Source organism: Chiloscyllium punctatum, chromosome 8 (assembly GCF_047496795.1).
Source record: "Chiloscyllium punctatum isolate Juve2018m chromosome 8, sChiPun1.3, whole genome shotgun sequence".
NCBI classification, from domain to species: Eukaryota; Metazoa; Chordata; class Chondrichthyes; order Orectolobiformes; family Hemiscylliidae; genus Chiloscyllium; species Chiloscyllium punctatum.
This window is the reverse complement of record NC_092746.1, coordinates 112,390,899-112,412,910: the sequence shown is the minus strand read 5'-3', so window position 1 is coordinate 112,412,910 and position 22,012 is coordinate 112,390,899. Positions and strand designations below refer to the sequence as shown.

Sequence of the window (22,012 nt, the reverse complement as noted above, 5' to 3'; positions counted from 1 at the left end):
ACTGAATTCACCGTGTTGATTTGTGGTGTTCTTAGTGTCATTAAAGTTGTTGTTAAATCTTTATTGTTGTCAATATTATTGTAGTCCTAAAATTAAAAAGTTTATGCTGTGTTAAATGCTATTTTCAATGTAAAGTTTAGTTGTTCTTTTCTACATGGCATCTCCATAGAAATGAAAGAAGATATTGAGAAGGAAGATCAGGTTGAAAGCTGTCCCCAGGGCACCTGACACCCTCTCAACAGTCTGACAATTAACAATGAACAGGAAGTGGGCTTAAATATGCAATAATTTTCCAATAACTTCAAATGGGGCAAGGGTGGTGGGTCAGCCCATAGCTCCTTGAAAGTGGAGTCGCAGGTAGATAGGATAGTGAAGAAGGCATTTGGTATGCATTTCCTTTATTGGTCGGAATATTGAGTACAGGAGTTGGGAGGTCATGTTACGGCTGTACAGGACATTGGTTAGGCCACTGTTGGAATATTGCGTGCAATTCTGGTCTCCTTCCAATTGGAAAGATGTTGTGAAACTTGAGAGGGATCAGAAAAGAGTTACAAGGATGTTGCCAGGGTTGGAGGATTTGAGCTATAGGGAGAGGCTGAACAGGCTGGGGCTGTTTTCCTTGGAGCGTCGGAGGCTGAGGGGTGACCTTATAGAGGTTTACGAAATTATGAGGGGCATGGATAGGGCAAATAGGCAAAGTCTTTTCCCTGGGGTCAGGAAGTCCTGAACTAGAGGGCATAGGTTTAGGGTGAGAGAGGAAAGATATAAAAGAGACCTACAGGGCAACATTTTCACACAGAGGGTGGTACATGTATGGAATGGGCTGCCAGAGGAAGTGGTGGAGGCTGGCACAATTGCAACATTTAAGAGGCATTTGGATGGGTATATGAATAGGAAGGGTTTGGAGGGTTATGGGCCAGGTTCTGGCAGGTGGGACTAGATTGAGTTGGGATATCTGGTTGGCATGGACAGGTTGGTCTGAAGGGTCTGTTTCCGTGCTGTACATCTCTATGACTCTATAACAATATGTTGTTCCAATAAGACAGTTCTTAAACTTAATTTCAAAACCACACAGCGGTGTCAATTTTGGTATGTGTCTTCTTCCGGCTAAAGATCTCCCAAAGTTGTCTTCTTCCTTTTTACTGTGAAGAGATTTCATATGAAAAGATACCTTTGATAGAGAGGGTTTCCTAATTTCTTGGCTCTCTCTTGATGGCAGTTGCTCTGACTCCAATTTTCAAAATGCCTGCATTTTTATATCCCCAACATCGGATTGTCTCATTGGGTTGATGCTGGCAAAACAATAAGTTCAAACTTGATTGGGATTTAGTATGCTGGGGCATAATTCAAACTGATTGGTTAAATTTGAATTTGTTGTCAAAACAGCAACCAAAACTCAGGTATCCATTTCACAGTAAATGCTACATATTTTCACTTTTCATGTACACTCTGAGACTGCCATTTAATCATATCAGACCAGTGTTTGTAAGCTCTCAGTTCAGAACAGAATTCACTCGCTCTACAGTATATGCTTTCAACTTCATAACCGTAGCATGGCAGGTACTGAAGAGACTTTTGATGACCTCAAGATTTCTATACAAGGATGTTTGTGTAGACCTGTTTGGGTATCTGAACGTATGTTTGTGCAAGAGAGGGGAAAGTAAGAGCTGCATGCTTACACCATTTGCAGCTTCTAAGTCAAAAGAGATTGTGGGATAAGGGGAAAGACAGATACAAGCAGGAGAATTAGACTAGAGGACACCTTCACTGTAAACACATTCAACCTCACTGCTGGTCTAGCCTTATCAATGGCTTTTCAGTTACCATATTTCTCAGTTAGCTTCTGCTGTCTGCATTTATATGCCACCTTCTCCTGCAATAAACAGGACTGGATATCAGAGAACACCATGTAATGTGTCTGGGTGAAGTGGTTTGGGCCACAGCTGAATAGCGCACAGTGCCTGCAAGCTGTGAAACCTTGGTGTGAGTTGCAAACCTTCTAAGTATGTGTGGGTGAGCCGAAATATTTGCATATTGGATATGAGTTGTGATTAATAAGGTTATGGTACACAAGAATTTTGTAAGCCTCACAGTACAGTTGTGAGATATATTCACAGACCTTGATCACTTATTTTTCTTTCTTTGATGCCCATTCCAAATTGGACAGAATGGTTTGCTAGGCCATTGCAGAGAGTAATTAAGAGTCAACTATATTGTGTGGATCTGGAGTCACAGGTAGGTCAGATTCTGGGGACACTGTAGATTTCCTTCCTTGAAAGGCACTACTGAACTAGATGAGATTTTACAACAATTGACAGTAGCTGCCTAGCTTTCAATTCCAGATTTTATTTGTAGAATTCAAATTTCAAGTGCTGCAATGCCACTACAACATTTCTTGTGTGAGGTAGTTAAATTCTTATGGAATTGCATTCATCTATAGTATATAGATTATTTTGCCATAGATAATATTGTCTTAGTTGCATCACTATCGTTCAGTTTTAATTAAGACCAATTGACAGCTGGATTTCTTTGGTAGGCAGGATTTCAAATAATATCCATGAACTGATTACCAGAAACAAATATCTGTTTCATCTATAAATCTTGCAGATTATTGGACTGTTTAAGACATGTACAAATGATTTTTAAGGCCTTGTGGATGGATTTTTTTAAATTTGTGGGATGTGGGCACTGCTGTCAAGGCCAATGTTTATTATCTATTCCAATTGCCCTTCAGAAAGAGACATCTTATTGAACAGCTGCAGTTTATGTGTTGCAGTTACAATGCCTTAGTTAAGGATTTATAAAACTTTGTACTTGACACAATGCTTCTGAATAAACTCACATTTGCAATTAAAAAAAAATCTTAGCTTTAGGCATTAGTTTGATAATGTGGATTTTGGTGTGCGCAGGCGAACATAGTGGCATCTTATGTGATTCTTGTGCATTGCATTGTTATGAAAGGATAATTGCAAACCCTGCAGCAGTCAGCTGTGATCACAGCATTCATGATGGTGTGCATTTCAGTTTATAAGATAATTGACCTACATATACTGTGAATGTAAGTTAAACATCTTAGGATGTAGTCCAACTCATAACTGGGACCATTAGTTTTTTTTTAGGAAGTTGCAAAGCAATGTAAACAGACTAAGCAAGTTGGAAAAACTAGGACAGATATTTTAATGTGAGTTGGTGTGAGGTTAGCCACTCTTGATCTGCGAAAGATAAAGTATAATATTTCTCAATGATGATTTTAGCAGTAAACAAGCTGGGTGTTAATTTGCACTAAAAGCTGGTATAAAGGTACAAAACGTAATCATAAAGGTTGTGGAAACCTTCAAATATTGATTAGTTCACCTATCAATGCGTACAAAATGATCAAAGGATTCAATAAAATAAGTACAGAAAACAACTGATATTGGAACCTAGAGCACACAGGTTTAACATTAGTGCTAGACTATGTTGGAGTAAAATCAGTTAATATTTCTTCATGCAAAGGTTAATAGAAACCATCTTGGTCTATCCATGTTAACACCACAGTGAAGAAAGCACACCAATGCCTCTACATCCTCAGAAGGCTAAGGAAATTCAGCATGTCCACAATAAGTCTTAACAATTTTTAATAGATGCATGATAGAAAGCATCCTATGCCTGTGCATCACAGCTTGGTACAGCAACTGCTTGGTCAAACACCGCAAGAAATTACAAAGAGCTGTGAATACACCCAGTACACCATAAAACTAGCCTTCCTCCCTTTGACTCAGTCTACACTCTTGCTGCCTCAGGAAAGCAGTCAATTTAATTAAAGAGCCCTCCCATCCCAGTTATACTCCCTTCTAACACCTTCCATTGGGCAGATGATACAAAAGTTTGAAAACATGTACCAACAGACTTAAGAACAGCTTCTTCTCTGCTGCTATCAGACTTATGAACGGACCTCTCAAATATTACAGTTGATCTTCTCTTCAGCTTCTCTGTAACTGTAAAATTATATTCTGTACTCTATTCTATTGCCCTGACTTACTTTTGTAAGGTATGATTTTTCCAGTTAGCTTGCAATACAATACTTTTCAACTGTATCTTAGTACATGTGACTAATATATCAAATTAAAAAGTCAGATAGCCGTTATTATTGGGAGAATGGGTGGTGTATGAGTGAGTGTGAGGAAATCTTGCTGAAATTATACAGGATTTTTGTGAGATTACATCTCGATTTTGTGCATGCATTTAAGTCTTGTTACACAAAGAAGGAAATACTTCTCTTGCAGAGTATTAAACAGCTTCACCAGATTAATTCCTGGGAAGAGAAGACTGTCTTAGGAGAACAGATTGAGTGGAATGGGTGTTTGTTTTTGGGGTTTGATGAGTGAGAGGTGGGTCCAGTGGTGAGTGCTGGTGCCTGAGCATGACGATTTTGATGTTGTTGAGTCTGGCAAGGTGCGGTACTCGAGGCGATGGCACTGGTGATGGTTGCAGCGATGGAAGCACTGTGGTGTTGGTGGGTCCAGCTCAAACCTCATTGCAGTGGCAAGGGTGATTTGGACATATTCTTTTCCATCTGTTTCTGTTTCTTTAATTTCAGCTCATTTTTAATTCTAGCTATTGTAACCTAAGATGGCACCAGCGAGTGGTGACTCAGTACACTTTTCATTGTACTCCTGTACTCAGCTACAAGTGACAGTAAAATCTAATCAAAATATAACAGTGATCACAATCAATCCGTTGTTTTGCATTCTGGCCAAAGCCAGGCGAACCCTGAAATAATTAGATGAAACATCTGGGAAGAATTTTCATGTTACACAGCAGGCAAGAGTGTCAATGAATCCTGTATAATACTAGTGCATCACAAAGAGTAATAAATGAAATATAAATATTGATGAAATCTAATTATTGGGTGTGTCTTAGAACTTTTGTAACTCACAGGTTCAATTTTGCCACATTGCTGGATAGAAATCCTATTTTTTCCCAATCGATTTTGAATCTGTTCCCTATTGCTATGATCAACATCAAAAGGTTATAGAGTCACAGAGACATACATTATGGGAACAGACCTTTGCCTACTAGATATCCTAGACAAATCTAGTCCCATTTGCAAGCATTTGGCCCAAATTCCTCTAAGCCCTTCCTATTCATACACTTATCCAAATGCCTTTTAAATGTTGTAATTGTACCAGCCTCCAACACTTCCTCTGGCAGCTCATTCCATGCACACACCACCCTCTGAGTAAAACAATTGCCCCTTAGATCTCTTTTAAATCTTTCCCCTCTCACCTTAAAACTATGCCATCTAGTTTTGGACTCCCCCACCCCAGGGAAAGATTTTGTGTATTTCCCTATCCACGCAGCTCATCATTTTATAAAGCTCTATAAGGTCACCCTTCAGTCTTCAATGCTCCAGGGAAAATAGGAGAAAGTGAGGACTGCAGATGCTGGAGATCAGAGCTGAAAATGTGTTGCTGGAAAAGCGCAGCAGGTCAGGCAGAATCCAAAGAGCAGGAGAATCGATGTTTCCTGAAGAAGGGCTTATGCCTGAAACGTTGATTCTCCTGCTCCTTGGATGCTGCCTGATCTGCTGCGCTTTTCCAGCAGCACATTTTCTTCTCCAGGGAAAATAGCCCCAGTCAATTAAGCTTCTCCCTATAGCTCAAACCTTCTAACCATAGCAACATCCTTGCAAAGTTTTTTTCTGAACCCTTTCAAGTTTCACAACAAACTTTCTATAGCAGGGAGACCAGAATTGCATGCAGTATTCCAATAGTGGCCTAACCAACGTTTTGTACAGTTGCAACATGGCCTCCCAACTCCTACACTCAATGCACTAACCAATAAAGGCAGCATACCAATTGCCTTCTTCACTATCCCATCTACCTAGGACTCAACTTTCAAGGAAATATGAACCCACACTCCAAGATCTCTTACCATAACGTATGTGAGATCTGCTCTGATTTGCCTTTCCAAAATGCAGCACCTCTCATTTATTTAAACTGCATCTGTCACTCCTTGGTCCATTGGCCCATCTGATCATGATCCTGCTGTACTCTGAGGTAACCTTCTTTGCTATTCACAACACCTCCAACTTTGGTGTCATCTGCAAAATTACCAACCATACCTCCTATGTCTACATCCAAATAATTTATTTAAAGACAAAAAGAAGTGGACTCAGCACTGACCCTTATAACACACCGCTAGTCATAGGCCTCCTGTTTGAAAAGCAACCCCCTATCTTCTACTTTCGAGCCAGTTCTGTAACTAAATAGCTAGTTTTCCCTGTATTCCATGAGATTTAATCTTGCTAATCAGTCTACCATGAAGAACCTTGTTGAATGCCTTACTGAAGTCCATATAGATCACATCCACCGCTCTGCTCTCAAACTTTGCTGTTACTTCTTCAAAACCTCAATCAAGTTTGTGGAGTTTTTTTGTTTCAACAGCCATGATACTTGACTTTGACTCCTACGAAAAAAATATAAATTTTTGACAATAATCTTTAGATGCCTGTTGCATGGATAAACCATTTATCCGGTGACTCCCAAGAAAAATGCATTGTATGTGGATAATTGAGTATCTACTGCAGTTATAACACAATCTCTTCAAACTGGGTCAACGTCAGTGGGTTTGCTTCGATTGATACTAGAATATGGTGTGCACCTTCAGCAGAATCTTTGCAGTTTCCAGCTTAAGCAATTGTTATCTGGCACACAGCATCCGTCCAAAAGCAACCATGATTGAATACGTTGATGGAGTCTGTTGTGCTCTTCAGATAATTACCAATGCCTTTCCTTCTATAGTTGAGCAGAGTGCTCTGAAGGAATGGCCATTTCTGCGTAGCAGATGGTGGTTAAGTAACATCAGGCAGCAAGCCATTGAAATAGTCAACATCTCCATCATTCATTCATATTGGCAGATCACTGTTCATTGACACTCCTTGATTCATTCTACACTAGTGCCAGATTTTGAATGGTGCTTGGAATGGCACCAGCAACTTCCTGATTTTGTGCAGACTAAATACAGCTGGCTCGGGTTGTTTCCACAGTTACTGAGACAACTGCTTGCTTTTGTTTGGAAGACATTATAATACCTTGCCAGACTGAATTTAAAGAAAAAGATTTCAGTTTCTTCAACATCGATTTAAGTTGTTTCTTTCAGTAAAACCACTAATCTAACTTTTAAAAATTGAGGATTTTCACATATCTGTAGGCAGGAATCTTGCCAAAAAGTTATTGGGAATTTTATGTGAACCAGAATGATAATTTGAACGTAGACTGGAAAGAGACTAGTTCACATTTAAGGTCATAGAGTCAAAGAGCTATAAAACACGGAAACAGACCCTTTGGTCTAACTCATCCACGCTGACCAGAAATCCTAAACTGATCTAGTCCTGTTTGCCAGTATTTGGCTCATATCCCTCTACCCATACAGATGCCTTTTAAATGTTGTAATTTTACCCACCTCCACCATCTCCTCTGGTAGCTCATTCCATACATGTACCACCCCTGTGTGAAAAAGCTGCCCCTCAGGTCCCTTTTAAATCTTACTTCTCTCACCTTAAACCTATGCCCTCTAGTTTTGGACTTCTCTATCATGGGGGAAAGATCTTAGCAACTCCTTGAAGAATTAGTGTGCCCTGACCAGCATCTGCACCATGCTCAATTCCAAAATGCACCCTAGTGATTGATCCCTGCTGGAATGGCCCATTTAGCCTCAGTGTCCTTGTTCTAAGCTAGGGTTGGGAAGGAAGAAAGCAAGCAGCTAAGTTTTCCAGTTGCAATTATTATCAAATGATCTCTGCTGTAGGGTGGGAAGGATGGATCAGGGTGGTTAGGATACTCCATTGCTATACTGATCCTCACTGATAACTCACACATGAAGAATGGCTGGCGAGCTGAGCCAGTGTATTCAGTGCGAGGCATTGCCTTCAATTGGAGAGGATCATTAGTTAGACAGCATAAAATACGGAGAACACAGGGAAAGAATGAGGAGGAACAGGTACAAATGTAAAATCACATAGCCCCATAACTTACTGTCAAGTACAGCTGGCTACTTATAGTTAATAAATAAAAGCACTATGCAGTCACATGGGGTTAGTTTGCTTGTATAATCTCACATTGATCACGTGCAATATTAAACTGCTTCAGTAAAGCCAGCTGTCAACAAAGAGGCTTCCAGAATGAGGGTAGAATAAGTCCAGGTGTCTTGACTCACTGTCACTCCTGTGGCTTTCCATGCAGGGTGCTGGAAATGAAATCTGCTTGGTATTGTAGTTATATTGCATGTTATTATATATCAATGCATTGCACTATGTGTAAACACTGTGCAGTAAAATATTAGCTCAGGAAGCTGGTTGTCCCATTCTTTGCATGAAAGAGACATTCACTTCATCTTCTGCCAACCCCACCACCCCATTCTCCATGTCTTTCATGACATGGCCTAATCTTAAAATTATAACCTTACCTCTACCTACCTGCAATTTTAACCAATTTACATTGATATTTTCAGATTTGTATCGGACATTTTACTCAGCCAATAAAAGGGTAAATTTGGGTCAGTGACAGAGAACTCAACTCTTGTCTCTTGAGGATGAGCTGATGCAATAATTTAGCATATCTTTGGCACGTGAGTCTGAATCCAGACTAGCTTTCTTGGATCAAAGTTTCCTCCCTTTGTCCAGCTGTAGGGATTCTATCCAGAATGAGCCAAAAACCTGGTTTCTTGCACGGAGTACAAAGCTGACAGCAATTTGTGACAACTTGGCACTAATGGACAGTATGAAATCGAGAACTATGGAAAATGGACAAAAAATATTCAGCTGCAGTTGTTTGTACTCTTGAGACTAATGTGTAGTGTTACAACATAGTAGAGTAAGATTTACATAGTATCAGCTTTCTGTATTTTTCAGAAATGAGGGCATCACCAGCTAGGCTAGCATTTGGTGCCCATTCCTAATTGCCCTTAAACTAGGCCATTTCAGAGGAGAGTTAAAATTCAACTACATTGTTGTGGGTCATAAGTTGTATATAGACCAGATTTGCTAAGGATGGCAGATTTCCTTCTGTAAAGGACATTATTACCCAGATGTGTTTATAAAAACAAAATGAGAGTTGTGGTTACCACTAAATAGGCTAGATTTATAATTCCAGATTTATTAATTGAATTTAATTCTACCAATTACAAGAGCTGGATTTGAAACTATTCCCAATAGCATTAGTCTGGCCTCAAGATCACTAGCCCAGTGACATTACCATGATGCTATCATCTCCCCTAACCAGAGAATCCTTGGCACTGAAGCTGGGTTCCCCAACCAGCAGAACGCTGCATTGCTGCAATAGATATGGGTTTTCTTTTAAAAAAAATGTTGACTTGAAAGTCTCTTTCTCAGTGTAAGCACTCTATAATATCTTGACCACCCTTCTCATGGCACACTAAATACTGAAATGAATATCCAATATGTGCTTTTTAGAATTTCATTTAGCAGGTGCAAAACATTCCTACCTTTTTGCAGGGAATCATTGGCCTGGATTTTCCGACGGCCAGACAGTCCTTATTCCAGCACAGATGTGAGTTGTGCATGGGGACCCTGCAGAGTCCCCATCTTAGCAGACCTCAAAAGAAATGGGAAATTGACAATTCTGTTGCATAATTCCCCCATGCCTAAACCCTCCGAACTTCTCCATTTAAGTTGGAGAATCTGGAGGATTCCAATGAAACTAGATAAACAACTACTCAAAAAAGGTTAGCCTATTAAATACATAATCTATCTCCTGAGTAATTATTCAACTACTCCATACTTACCATACATACCCCAAATACATCTCCACCAGACTGCTTAGCAATTCCCAAATGCTGACCCAATATAGGCCAGTTACCACTTGGTATTCTATTTTCTTGGCATTCTACACCTTATCAATTTGGCATTGTCCTCTCGGGCCCCCACCTTTACTCAGCTGACACCGTACTTGCTGACAACCTACTTACTTGGCCTTTTACTCCTACTCAGCTGTTACAGTACTCAAGGACATTCAGATTACTTGGCATCCTACCCCTCTCCAAACTGGCACCCTGACCCCCTTCCCATGTGGCACCATCCTTATGTGATAGCTTATTTGCCATCACACCTGAAAGACTACCCTCCCAGCACCCTAACATCACGCTTACTTTATGAACTTACCTGTTTGACAGCAGCAGTTAAAGCGGACACCTAGACCTTTAAATTTCAGAATACAGCGGATGACTGCTGTGAAAAGGGGCATAACCTACCTTCCCACATCAGTTCTGTACTATGAAAGAACTGTCATTATGGTTCCACATTTCTGAAGGAGACCTGATCGGAGCTCGTTCCATTAGTAAAGAAGAAGAGTTGGAGTGGCAATCTGCATGAGGTGGGTTCTTCGCTTTTCTATTGAATCAAACATTATTTGGCATCCATTGACATGATGCATTTCAACCCATCATCTTGTTCAGATTAAAGTTAAAGCCATCACTGAAGATGGTCAAGGTCAGAAATCACACATCATCTTTGAGATACACAACAACACAGAATCGCCGAGCAGAATCTTATTGCCAAGTTCCATATCTATGAAGACAACCTCAAATGTGATCTTGGGTTCATGTTGTGTTACCTGTATCCCCACCGTACAGTTCTGTATTTGTAAAATCTTCCTTACTGTCCTGGTTTGACACCATCACCTTGATCACTTGTTATGATCTCTCTACCTCAATTAGTTTTGGATTGTTTGTTACTTTGGTTAAACCCTTGGCCTGTGACTCTTTAACCTATCATGTAATTCCAGCCATTTGGCTTGTCTCCAGCTCCATCATATTTTTAATATTTTGCAATTATCTCTGCCTCAATTAATTGACCAGAGGTTGTTCACTTGCTATTCAGCTGTTGACACCTTACTTACACCATCTCACACTTTTGCTCACCTACTAAGACTTGTTATTCATCCCATTGACACTCCACTCAGATCACTTGTATGATCTTTTGAACTCTCTGCCTATAAATTCTGTGCTTGCGTGCTTCTCTTCATTTCACCTTAGGAAGGAGCAGCACTCAGAAAGCTTGTGATTTCAAATATATCTGTTGGACTATAACCTAGTGTCATATGACTTCTGACCTTGTCCACCCTTGGCACCTCCACATCACTGAAGATGGTGGGTGGATAACTTTGAATATTAATAAGTGCATGAAAAGAAGGTGAGCACTGATCACCAACATATGGCTTAGAGGAATTTTCCTATTACTTCAATGACATTTCACGGCTGGAGTCAGCAGGCCACATAGCCAAGTTAGAATGATGAATCTAGATCATAACATTGAGAGTGGATAGGGAGCAGCAACACATTGAAGAAAGTGATGCCAATAGCCATGTAATGGGTCAGTTAGGCTGAGAATTGGCTTAGGAGTGGCAAAGATATGCCTTTTTATTACCAGACAACAGAGAGGCAGCATACAGAGCTGACTATGAGTTGGGATAAAGACGAGTTATCTTTCTTGTGCACCTAAAATAATCATGAGACTGATAATACTACAGCTGTTTAATTCATTTTTGGGATGTGGATATGTATGGTGCATTTAATATCCATCCTTAGTGCCCTGAAGAGGGGATAGTGCATCTTTTAACTGATAGCTTGAAGTGAACAATTCTGTATCATTTATTAGTGTTGATGAATATAGACCAGATTAGGTAGGAACTGCAGGTTTCCTTTCCTGAATGAACCAAGTGTGATTTTACAACAACTCTGCAGTTTTGTGGCAATTTTTCTGACGTCAGTATTTCTTTTTCAGATGTTAAAATAGTATATTCTAGATCGATGGCTTGTACACTTAATATAATACATAATAGTCAAGCCAAAATAACTTTGGAACAGGTTGCTAGAGTATCAATTTGACTCTCCAACAACTTGGTAAACTTGTAACACCATTTTCGTGCTTCAGAAAAGCAACCTTCTAATAATGAAATCTTATCACTTCTAAAGCATTCTTAATGGACTGGATGTTGAAATATGGTTCATCTTGAAAATGCTTTGATATTCTCAGTGGACACAAACATTGCAATGAAAATAATGGATGTCTGTCCCTTTTAGCCTGTGTGTATTTGAGGGGAATGAAATACTTTTGCCCATTCTCATACTACCTTCCTCAACTATCTGGCAAAAATAAAATGATTTGTATATATCATCAGTATATGCAGAAGCTTCAATCCTAACAAGAGGGATGGGCAGCAAATGAATTAATTATGAGGAGCTTCCGGTAGAGAAATAATAGGGAGGCACAAAGACTGATTAGGGATAGTCAATATGGCTTTGTGCGTGGGAAATCATGTCTCACAAACTTGATTGAGTTTTTTGAAGAAGTAACAAAGAGGATTGATGAGGGCAGAGCAGTAGATGTGATCTTTATGGACTTCAGTAAAGCGTTCGACAAGGTTACCCATGGGAGACTGATTAGCAAGGTTAGATCTCATGGAATATAGGGGGAACTAGCCCTATAGATACAAAACAGGCTCAAAGGTAGAAGACAGAGGGTGGTGCAGGAGGGTTGTTCTTCGGACTGAAGGCCTGTGACCAGTGGAGTGCCACAAGGATCGGTGCTGGGTCCTCTACTTTTTGTCATTTACATAAATGATTTGGGATGCGAGCATAAGAGGTACAGTTAGTAAGTTTGCAGATGACACCAAAATTGGAGGTATAGTGGACAGCGAAGAGGGTTACCTCAGATTACAACAGGATCTGGACCAGATGGGCCAATGGGCTGAGAAGTGGCAGATGGAGTTTGATTCAGATAAATGTGAAGTGCTGCATTTTGGGAAAGCAAATCTTAGCAGGACTTATACACTTAATGGTAAGGTCCTAGGGAGTGTTGCTGAACGAAGAGACCTTGGAGTCGCAGGTAGATAGGATAGTGAAGAAGGCATTTGGTATGCTTTCCTTTATTGGTCAGAGTATTGAGTACAGGAGTTGGGAGGTCATGTTGCGGCTGTACAGGGCATTGGTTAGGCCACTGTTGAAATACTGCTTGCAATTCTGGTCTCCTTCCTATTGGAAAGATGTTGTGAAACTTGAAAGGGATCAGAAAAGATTTACAAGGATGTTGCCAGGGTTGGAGGATTTGAGCTATAGGAAGAGGCTGAACAGGCTGGGGCTGTTTTCCTTGGACTGTCGGAGGCTGAAGGGTGACCTTATAGAGGTTTACAAAATTATGAGGGGCATGGATAGGGCAAATAGGCAAAGTCTTTTCCCTGGGTCAGGGAGTCCAGAACTAGAGGGCATAGGTTTAGGGTGAGAGGGGAAAGATATAAAAGAAACCTAAGGGGCAACTTTTTCATGCAGAGGGTGGTACGTGTATGGAATGAGCTGCCAGAGGAAGTGGTGGAGGCTGGTACAATTGCAACATTTAAGAGGCATTTGGATGGGCATATGAATAGGAATGGTTTGGAGGGATATGGGCCGGGTGCTGGCAGGTGGGACTAGATTGGGTTAGGATATCTGGTCGGCATGGATGGTTGGACCGAAGGGTCTGTTTCCATGCTGTACATCTCTATGACTCTATAACTGATTTGCTTTGTACATTAGATTTCACTTTGTCAGTTCCCTAGTTAGTTTTTCCCAAAGACACAAATGTTTTAGCATGTACATGGGCACATTCATGAGTTTCCATGATCGGTGAATATGGCCTCTACCTTATCAATTTCTCTTTCTGCAGCTGTTTATTTCCAGTTCTTTGCATTTCTTTACCCAACTCTTTGTTATGTTTCTGTCTCTGTCCTCTTTTGCCTCTCTTCTCCTTTTGGATCAAAGAGGGTGGATCTTACTCTCTCCCTCAAACTTTCTTCTCTCCCTGTCTCACTCACACACACAAAGCAGTCTCTCTGAGAGGCTTTACTTGCTTTTAAAACTGAATTTACTAGGAGTATTTTTAAAAGTTAAATTCAGAGAAAGAATATCAATCCTTCATTTTCCCTCTATTTCTCTTTCCGTCTCCCTCCAGAGAACTCTCTTGTTTTACTGGTACATGTGAATATCACCATTTTCAACAGTCTTCAGTCACAACTTGTCCCAGCTTGGAAACTGTTCCTTCTCTGTCACTACATTACAGCTGATACTTTGAGCTGGGACTTTGAGACCCTGGTTATCATGAAAAATGCTGTACAAGTGCAAATGTTTCTTTCTTTCATAAGGTTAAGATCCTGGAGCTTCTTACCTAATATTACTTCGAAAATGCCTTCAACACATAGATGGCAAAAGTTCCAGAAGGCTCATTATCACTTTTTCAAGGGAAAATGGCAGGGCATTTAATGCTGGCCCTGCCAGTGATGCCCACATCCCAGAGAATGGAAGTTAAAAAAACCCCACATTCTCCCAAATAAACATGCCACATCCATAGGACAAAGTCACGTTTGTCATCTGCTCTGAGGTCAAACAATCACAGATGTGTTCACAGCAGTGATTATTTACCTTTGGAAATTCAATTTTTAATAACCTGTCTATTTTTGGAATGATTTTTAGGAGCCCTCCAGTGAGATGGCAAGTGGTTAACTTGATTAAGGTTTTTCAAAGTCATTCCACTTGAATTATAATACCAAATTAGCTGATCCATCTCGGCTGTTATACAGCTATTTATATCTAACACCATTTTCTGCTTTTATTAAAAATTGGGAGAGATACTCAATTTTCATTCAGAACTTTTTCATCTCGACTAAAATCACAACCTGTGACTTTGAAACATGGTTCTTACTGTGCATGACATTTCAATAATAAAATACCAGCCCCCATTTTGAGACACCTGGAATAATAGCTTATCTCTTCTACATCTGATAAAAAGTGTCACCAAAATGGTTTGTAAAGTCCAGCTGTAGAAGATGCAACCTTTGAGGGAAACATCTCAATGCCAACTGAGAATAGGCTGATTTATTGACAAAGGAGGCCCAATGCATGAGTTACATCTGCCATGGAGGAATGGAAATTGACTTTCTGTAAATGTGAGTGGATCTCCTTTTCCTAAGAAAAGTTTTGGGGTTTTAGATTAGATTACTTACAGTGTGGAAACAGGCCCTTCGGCCCAACAAGTCCACACCGCCCTGCCGAAGCGCAACCCACCCATACCCCTACATCGACCCCTTACCTAACACTACGGGCAATTTGGCATGGCCAATTCACCTGAATTCACCTGACCTGCACATCTTTGGACTGTGGGAGGAAACCCACGCAGACACGGGGAGAATGTGCAAACTCCACAGTCAGTCGCCTGAGGCGGGAATTGAATCCGGGTCTCTGGCGCTTTGAGGCAGCAGTGCTAACCACTGTGCCACCGTGCCGCCCACTAAACCTTCTTTGTTCTCACGTTAACTATAAACTTTCAAGAGGACTCGTTAAGGCATTATAAGGGCAGGATAGGTACAGTCCCTGGAGTAGTACTGATATATATTATTGGGCAAGTGGTGGTCAAACCCCTACCAGAAATTGGTTCGTCTGAAGAAATGGTGCTGTATCTTGGTGGAAAGAGATGTTTTCCACTGATATTGGGTCTGATTTGTTTGATGGTCCCAGAAATAGTAACAGTAAGAAATTTGTACTTAAAAATCAAAAAATAACTGTGGATGTCATAAATCAGAAACAAAAATAGAAATTGCTGGAAAAGTTCAGCAGATCTGGAGGCATCTTTGGAGAGAGTTGCTGAATAAAAGAGACCTTGGATGCATATTCATAGCTTCTTGAAGGTAGTAGGTAGATAGGTTAGTGAAGAAGGAGTTTCATATAGAATCATAGAGATGTATAGCACCCTTTGGTCCAACTTGTCCATGCCAACGAGATATCCCAACCCAATCTAGTCCCACCTGCCAGCACCTTGCCCTCCAAACCCTTCTTAATCATATATTCATCCAGATGCCTTTTAAATGTTGCAATTGTACTAGCCTCCACCACTTCCTCTGGCAACTCATTGGTCAGAGCATTGAGTATAGGAGTTCGAAAGTCATGTTGCAGCTGTACAGGACAGTGGTTAGGCCACTTTTGGAATATTGTGTGCAGTACTGGTCTACCTCCTACAGGAAGGATGTTGTGAAACTTGAAAGAGGCAAGATTAGAGTAGTGCTGGAAAAGCACAGCAGGTCATGCAGCATCTGAGGAGCAGGAAAAATCAATGTTTCGGGCAAAAGTCCTTTATCATTCCTGATGAAGGACTTTTGACCAAAATGTCGATTTTCCTGCACGTCGGATGCTGCCTGATCTGCTGTGCTTTTCCAGCACTACTCTAGTCTTGACGCTAATCTCTAGCATTTGAATTACCCACTTTCACCTGAAACGTGAAAGGGCTCAGAAAATATTTACAAGGATGTTGACAGGGTTGGAAGGTTTGAGCTATATGGAGAGACTGAATAGGCTAGGGCAGTTTTCCCTGTAATGCTGGAGGCTGTGGGGGACCTAATAGAAGTTTATAAAATCATGAGGGGCAAGGATAGGGTAAATAGACAACATCTTTTCCCTGTGTTGTGGGAGTCCAGAACAAGAGGGCATAGGTGCCTTTTATCTCTTTCCCCTCTCACTTTAAACCTAAAGGGGAGTTTTTTTCATGCGGAGGGTGGTGCATGTATGAAATGAGTGCCAGACGAAGTGGGTGGAGATTGGTACAATTACAACATTTAAAAGGCATCTGGATGGATCCAAGAATAGGAAGGAGTTAAAGGAGGTGGGCCAAGCGCTGGCAAATGGGACTAGATTGGGTTAGGATATCTGGTTGGCATGGACAAATTGAACTGAAGGGTCTGTTTCTGTGCTATACATCTTCTGACTCTATGATCATAATCGCTGGGGTCCTAACAGTGACAGTAATGGTAAATCAGAATTAACGTTTCGGGTCGAGATCTTTCTTCAGAACTGGTGACTGAAAATGCTAACCCTGATTTCTCTCCACAGGTGCTGCTAGACCTGCTGAAGTTTTCCAGAAATTAGAAATTACTTTCTCATGTTGGAAAACTAAGTGTTTTTAAAAATGTTTGAGAAGACTTTCTTAAAGTTTGACTCACATGTAAAGAGACATTTGTTCTCAAAGCAGCACCAGGAAGGGAGTTAAAATACAGAAGCCTTGAAGTAGACACAAAGAAGAAGAAAAAGATCTGAAGTGAGGAGGCGGTCAGCAAGCAGATTTGGAGAATTAGATTCCTCAGCAGTCAGAAAGCATGTGGTGCTATTTCTTTTCATTCCTGAGTATGACTGAATGCCCAGAATCAGCTATAACATGTAAAGCCAGTTCAGATAGACCAATGTGAGATGAAAGCTGAGGAAGTTCCATGAAGAAGAATAGAATATTGCCTGGATGGAAACAACAAATGCTGGAGATCACAGCAGGTCAGGCAGCATCCATGGAGAGACAGCAAGCTAACACTTAAGAGTCCAGATGACTCTTCAGAGCTGAAGTTCAGTTGGAGTTCTAAGAAAGGGTCGTCTGATACATTAACTTTGATTTCCCTTCACAGATGCTGCCAGACTTGCTGAGCTTTTCAAGGAATTTCTGTTTATGTTTCTGATTTACAGCATCCACAGTTCTTTCGGTTTTATTTTTCTGGGCATTCTATCTGCTATTCCATCTATAGTTTACAGTTTGTACCAACTATATTAAATTATATTTAATTTACACTAATACTTTGGCAGGAGTCAAAAGCAATTACAAAAATGAAATCGTGTTTGATCATTTCTTCAGTTGGGGATTGTTTAGTAAACATTTGACTCTTTTGGTTTGTTTTTCCAGCTAAAGAACAATGCACAAGTTTATCCTTAACAACTTTTACCAGCACGTAACAAGTGAAAATCAGATTTGCAGCTGTGACAAGCTCATTGACTTCACGAGAACAGCTCTTTAATTGATGCAAATTATCACTGCAATTACACAGCCCATAGTAAGCAATAACATCTAATAATAAATTAGATATTAACTTTCTACAACTGAGGAGCAGAACATTCTGTTTTTCCAGGCGAACTACTTCAGGTCTTTGATTAAATTGATCTGCACTGCCACACTTCATGTCTTTTCTGTCTTAGTGATCCATACACAAACTGTAACAGAATTGTAGGCTCTGTTTACAGGACTTGGGTATAGAACATTAAAGGGTGAATTATTTATGGGGCTTAAGATGATTTAAAGTTGGTGTATTATACCTGTATACCTTTGGAGGCATCCAGAATAAGTAGCTGTAATTTTAAAACTAAAGCTGAGCCATTCAAGGGTGAAACCAGGATGGTCTTCAAACAAAGGACAGTCAAAATCTGGACCTCCTTCCAGTCAGCTGTGGATCATTACTCTTAACTCAGTCTCAAATGTTCAAGGCTTAAGATATATTGACGTTTTGGGCAACAGCCCTTCTTCATTCTCCTGTTCCTTGGATGCTGCCTGACTTGCAGCGCTTTTCCAGCAACACATTTTCAGCTCTGATCTCCAGCATCTGCAGTCCTCACTTTCTCCTCGAAGGCTTAGGATGTGAGCACAAACTTCAGGGATGATATTCCAGTGCAAGTGATGCATTGTCAGAAGTGCTCGCTTTCAAATCAAGACCCTGCCATTCTCAAAATCACATGAATAGTTCATCTGCTGGTTTTCACAATGTGGTTTGGCTGTTATTTTAGAAGCTACAGTGACGGCACTTCAAAACTACTGGATATGAAGCACTTGTACTCATAAAAAGTGCTATGCAAATGCAAGTCATTCTTTTACCAAAACTGAACACAGAATTATACCTCCACCTTTCTGCATTTGCATTACCAAGTGTACATTTTTGCATCTGTTTTGTTTTTGGTTTTGGCTCCGGCTCCGGCTCCAAAAGCCTCTTTAAGATTTTTAAAGAATTTTGATTGGCTGCTGAGACTGGAACAAAAACCACAGTAGCAAAGTGATTTTCAAGACTGGGAAATGAAAGTACATTTTAGCTCAACTGGACAGCTCTAGGGTTTACATAGGCATAACACTACATTCCGAAATCTTGAAACAGAAGAATCATATCAGATTTAAAATATTAACTTTGTGCGTCTCTCCACAGATGCTGCTAAACCTGAGTTTCTTCAGCACTTTGTTTGTTTTGCATATCCTCAAATTATGCCAAAATTGAGCAACAAATTCTGCTCTGACCTTTCCTGGATATTTCTAAATGGAGCTACAGTATTGACATTTACAAGCATTTCTATTTAACTGTTGTTTTCCTTATTGTAGTGTAGAGTTTCCTTGGAAATGATTCCAAACATTCACCATTTTCATGTTGCTGTAATGCATCTCTGAGCTCTGCCTGAAGCCTTTCCCTTGTTCGGGGAGGTGATCCCAGTTTTGCACCACTTGCAAAACCTGATCTGGTGTAATGTGTACAGTACACAGCTGTGGATGCCACAACGTAAGAGTGATTTACCTGAGAATGTAACTTTAAAAAAAAAGTTTTGTGATTTACACATGAAAGAAGTGAAACTAACATGGTCATTCTAACAGATGAGAGATTTAACCATCAAGGTATCTTTCAATGTATAATTTCATTTACATCACACTGTAAACTTTTGCTATAAATTCTATGTCTTACAATTGTGTACTCCACAACCAACTGATGAAGGAGCAGCGCTCCGAAAGCTAGTGCTTCCAATTAAACCTGTTGGACTATAACCTGGTGTTGTGTGATTTTTAACTTTGTACAACGTAAGAAAGACTTGAATACATTGGAGAGAGTGCAGTTGCGATTGTGAGAAACAAAGCCCACTTACTTCAATAATTTCAGTCCGAGACAAGATCTGAATCAGTAGTGCCATTTATTTTACACTTGCAAGTGGGTGTGCTGTCACTTTCTCAAGGCAAGGGACATACACACACTAAATTCAATTCATACATAACATTTATATGATTTGATGTCTATTGTTTTACACTGCTCCCTCCCCTGCTTACATCGTCCACTTCCCTAAGACCGGCCCCCATTACCCCTGTTTGCCTCTTGCCTTATCCGGCCTTGTCTGTGATAAAATGCTTATTTCTGGTCTCACAAGGCTGTTTGACCTTACCCTGCTATAGGTCATTGTTAGGCCTATCCTTTCTTCATCATTATCTACCCCCTTCATCTGTGCCTTTCCCGAGGCCGTTCTGATCCCTATGACCCTTTTAATTGGGGTTTGTTCCTGTGTTTTTGTAAAAGTGGGAAGCACATGTTTATATCTACTGTTTGTACAGGCGTATCTAGCTTAACTTCATCCCCTCACAACATCTTATCTACTTGCCCATAATGTCTACCTTCTGACATACAGTTTTAGCTAATACAAAAACAATTATATATTTCCTCCACATCGTTTCCATTCTTGTTGACTCAGCTCTTGGCTAAAACAATTACACACTGGTGTGAGTTCATTTTACTTTGTAAGATGGAATTGCAGAAGTAACATTAATTTACCTATATCCCACACGATTGACAAGGCTGGTTCCAGGGACGACAAACTTCAGTTTTGAGGTTAGATTTGAGACAGGAGCAAATTCCTGGAGGTCCTGGAATCTGTACTGAAAACAAAAAAATGCTGTAAATCACAGCGGGTCAGGCAGCATTCGTGGAAAGAGTGCAAGCTCATGTTTCAAGTCAACACGACAGCTGGATGAGCTCTGGTGCAGGTGGGACTTGGGGGTAGTCCAGTTCAGGGGTAGGGAAGAAGCAGGTTTAAAGGGCACAGATTTAAAGTGAGTCACAAAAGGTGCAAAGGCTTTCCTCACTAAGCGACGAGAGTTAGGGTATCAAAGACACTAGCTGGCAGTGTGTTCAATGCAGACAGAGTCTAGATTAGAGTAGTGCTGGAAAAGCACAGCAGGTCAGGCAGCATCCGAGGAGCAGGAAAGTCGACGTTAGCCCTTCAAGGGGGAATGGATAAAGTGGGGGGTGGGGGTGGCGATTGGCAATAGGTTAGGACGCATTTTTATAGAAGCTGAGCTGTTCAGGGATGTTGAAAGTACACCGATATCCTTCACCCCACACCCCCCGGTGTCGAAGGAAGGGGCTGACCGGAGGTTGACGACCCCGTGAAGCGCGAGCCAGCGCCCTCTGCCGGCGCTGACCCCGGAAGTGCTCCGCGCGCGCTGACTGCGGAGACGCGGCGGTTAACGGTTGGTGGCGGCGGTTGGCGCCTTCCCCTCCCCCTCCTCTCTACCCATGCTTTGAAAAGCGAGCTCCAGGCTCCGATCGCCACTTACTGGCAACAAAAAAAGTTTTTTTTTCATTCCCCCCCCGACTATCCCGACGGTATGGCCGGCAACTTACCTCCTTGTGTGATTGACTGCGGGACAGGGTGAGTCCGCTGTGTCTTGTCTGTTAATCTACTAACGCGTTTGCGGGAGGAATCTTCACTCAATAATCCACGGACCACCTACACCCTCCCCCCGCGCCACCACCAAATGCCCTTGCGTCCAGCCGTCTCTGTCCCACCGGTTGCCCTGGTAACGGCCGCCGTGAATCTGCGTGAATGTTCCCATGTTGGCGAGAGGTCAAGGGGTGTGGCCGGCGCGGAGGTGGGGGAGAGAAGTGAGGGCGTGGCTGGTTGGAGGGGGCGTGGTGAGGTAAGGGCGTGGCTGGTTGGAGGGGGCGTGGTGAGGCAAGGGCGTGGCTGGTTGGGGGGGGCGTGGTGATGTAAGGGTGTGGCTGGCAGGGAAGATATAATGGTGTGGCTGGTTGGAGGGGGTGTGGTGAGGTAAGGGCGTGGCTGGTTGGGGGGGTGTGGTGATGTAAGGGTGTGGCTGGTTGGAGGGGGCGTGGTGAGGTAAGGGTGTGGCTGGCAGGGAAGATATAATGGTGTGGCTGGTTTGAGGGGGTGTGGTGAGGTAAGGGCGTGGCTGGCTGGAGGGGGTGTGGTGAGGTAAGGTGAGGTAAGGGTGTGGCTGTGGCTGGCAGGGAGTGGGAGGGGAGATATAATGGCATGGCTGGTTGGAGGGGGTGTGGTGAGGTAAGGGTGTGGCTGGCAGGGAAGATATAATGGTGTGGCTGGTTGGAGGGGGTGTGGCTGGCAGGGAGTGGGAGGGGAGATA

General features: G+C 41.5%; 1 protein-coding gene and 1 long non-coding RNA gene across 10 annotated transcripts in view; one reads left to right on the top strand and one right to left on the bottom strand.

Annotated features, from left to right (window-relative positions):
• Nucleotides 1-9,492: 9,492 nt before the first annotated feature.
• Nucleotides 9,493-21,509, bottom strand: LOC140480819 (uncharacterized). Its single transcript, XR_011961409.1, has 3 exons — nucleotides 21,252-21,509; nucleotides 20,400-20,503; nucleotides 9,493-9,596 (listed from the first exon to the last, which is right to left on the bottom strand). It is a non-coding gene; the product is annotated as an uncharacterized lncRNA (long non-coding RNA).
• Nucleotides 21,052-22,012, top strand: part of LOC140480815 (actin-related protein 3B) — a 196,345-nt gene continuing 195,384 nt past the window's right edge. For 5 of the 9 annotated variants that reach the window (XM_072576243.1, XM_072576244.1, XM_072576245.1 and 2 more), the window contains exon 1: nucleotides 21,052-21,279. In XM_072576243.1, the coding sequence (XP_072432344.1) occupies nucleotides 21,236-21,279 (44 nt within the window). In that variant the 5' untranslated portion in view covers nucleotides 21,052-21,235. The remainder of the gene's footprint in view (nucleotides 21,280-22,012) is intronic. The other 4 variants (XR_011961408.1, XM_072576242.1, XM_072576241.1 and 1 more) reach the window with 1 other exon arrangement.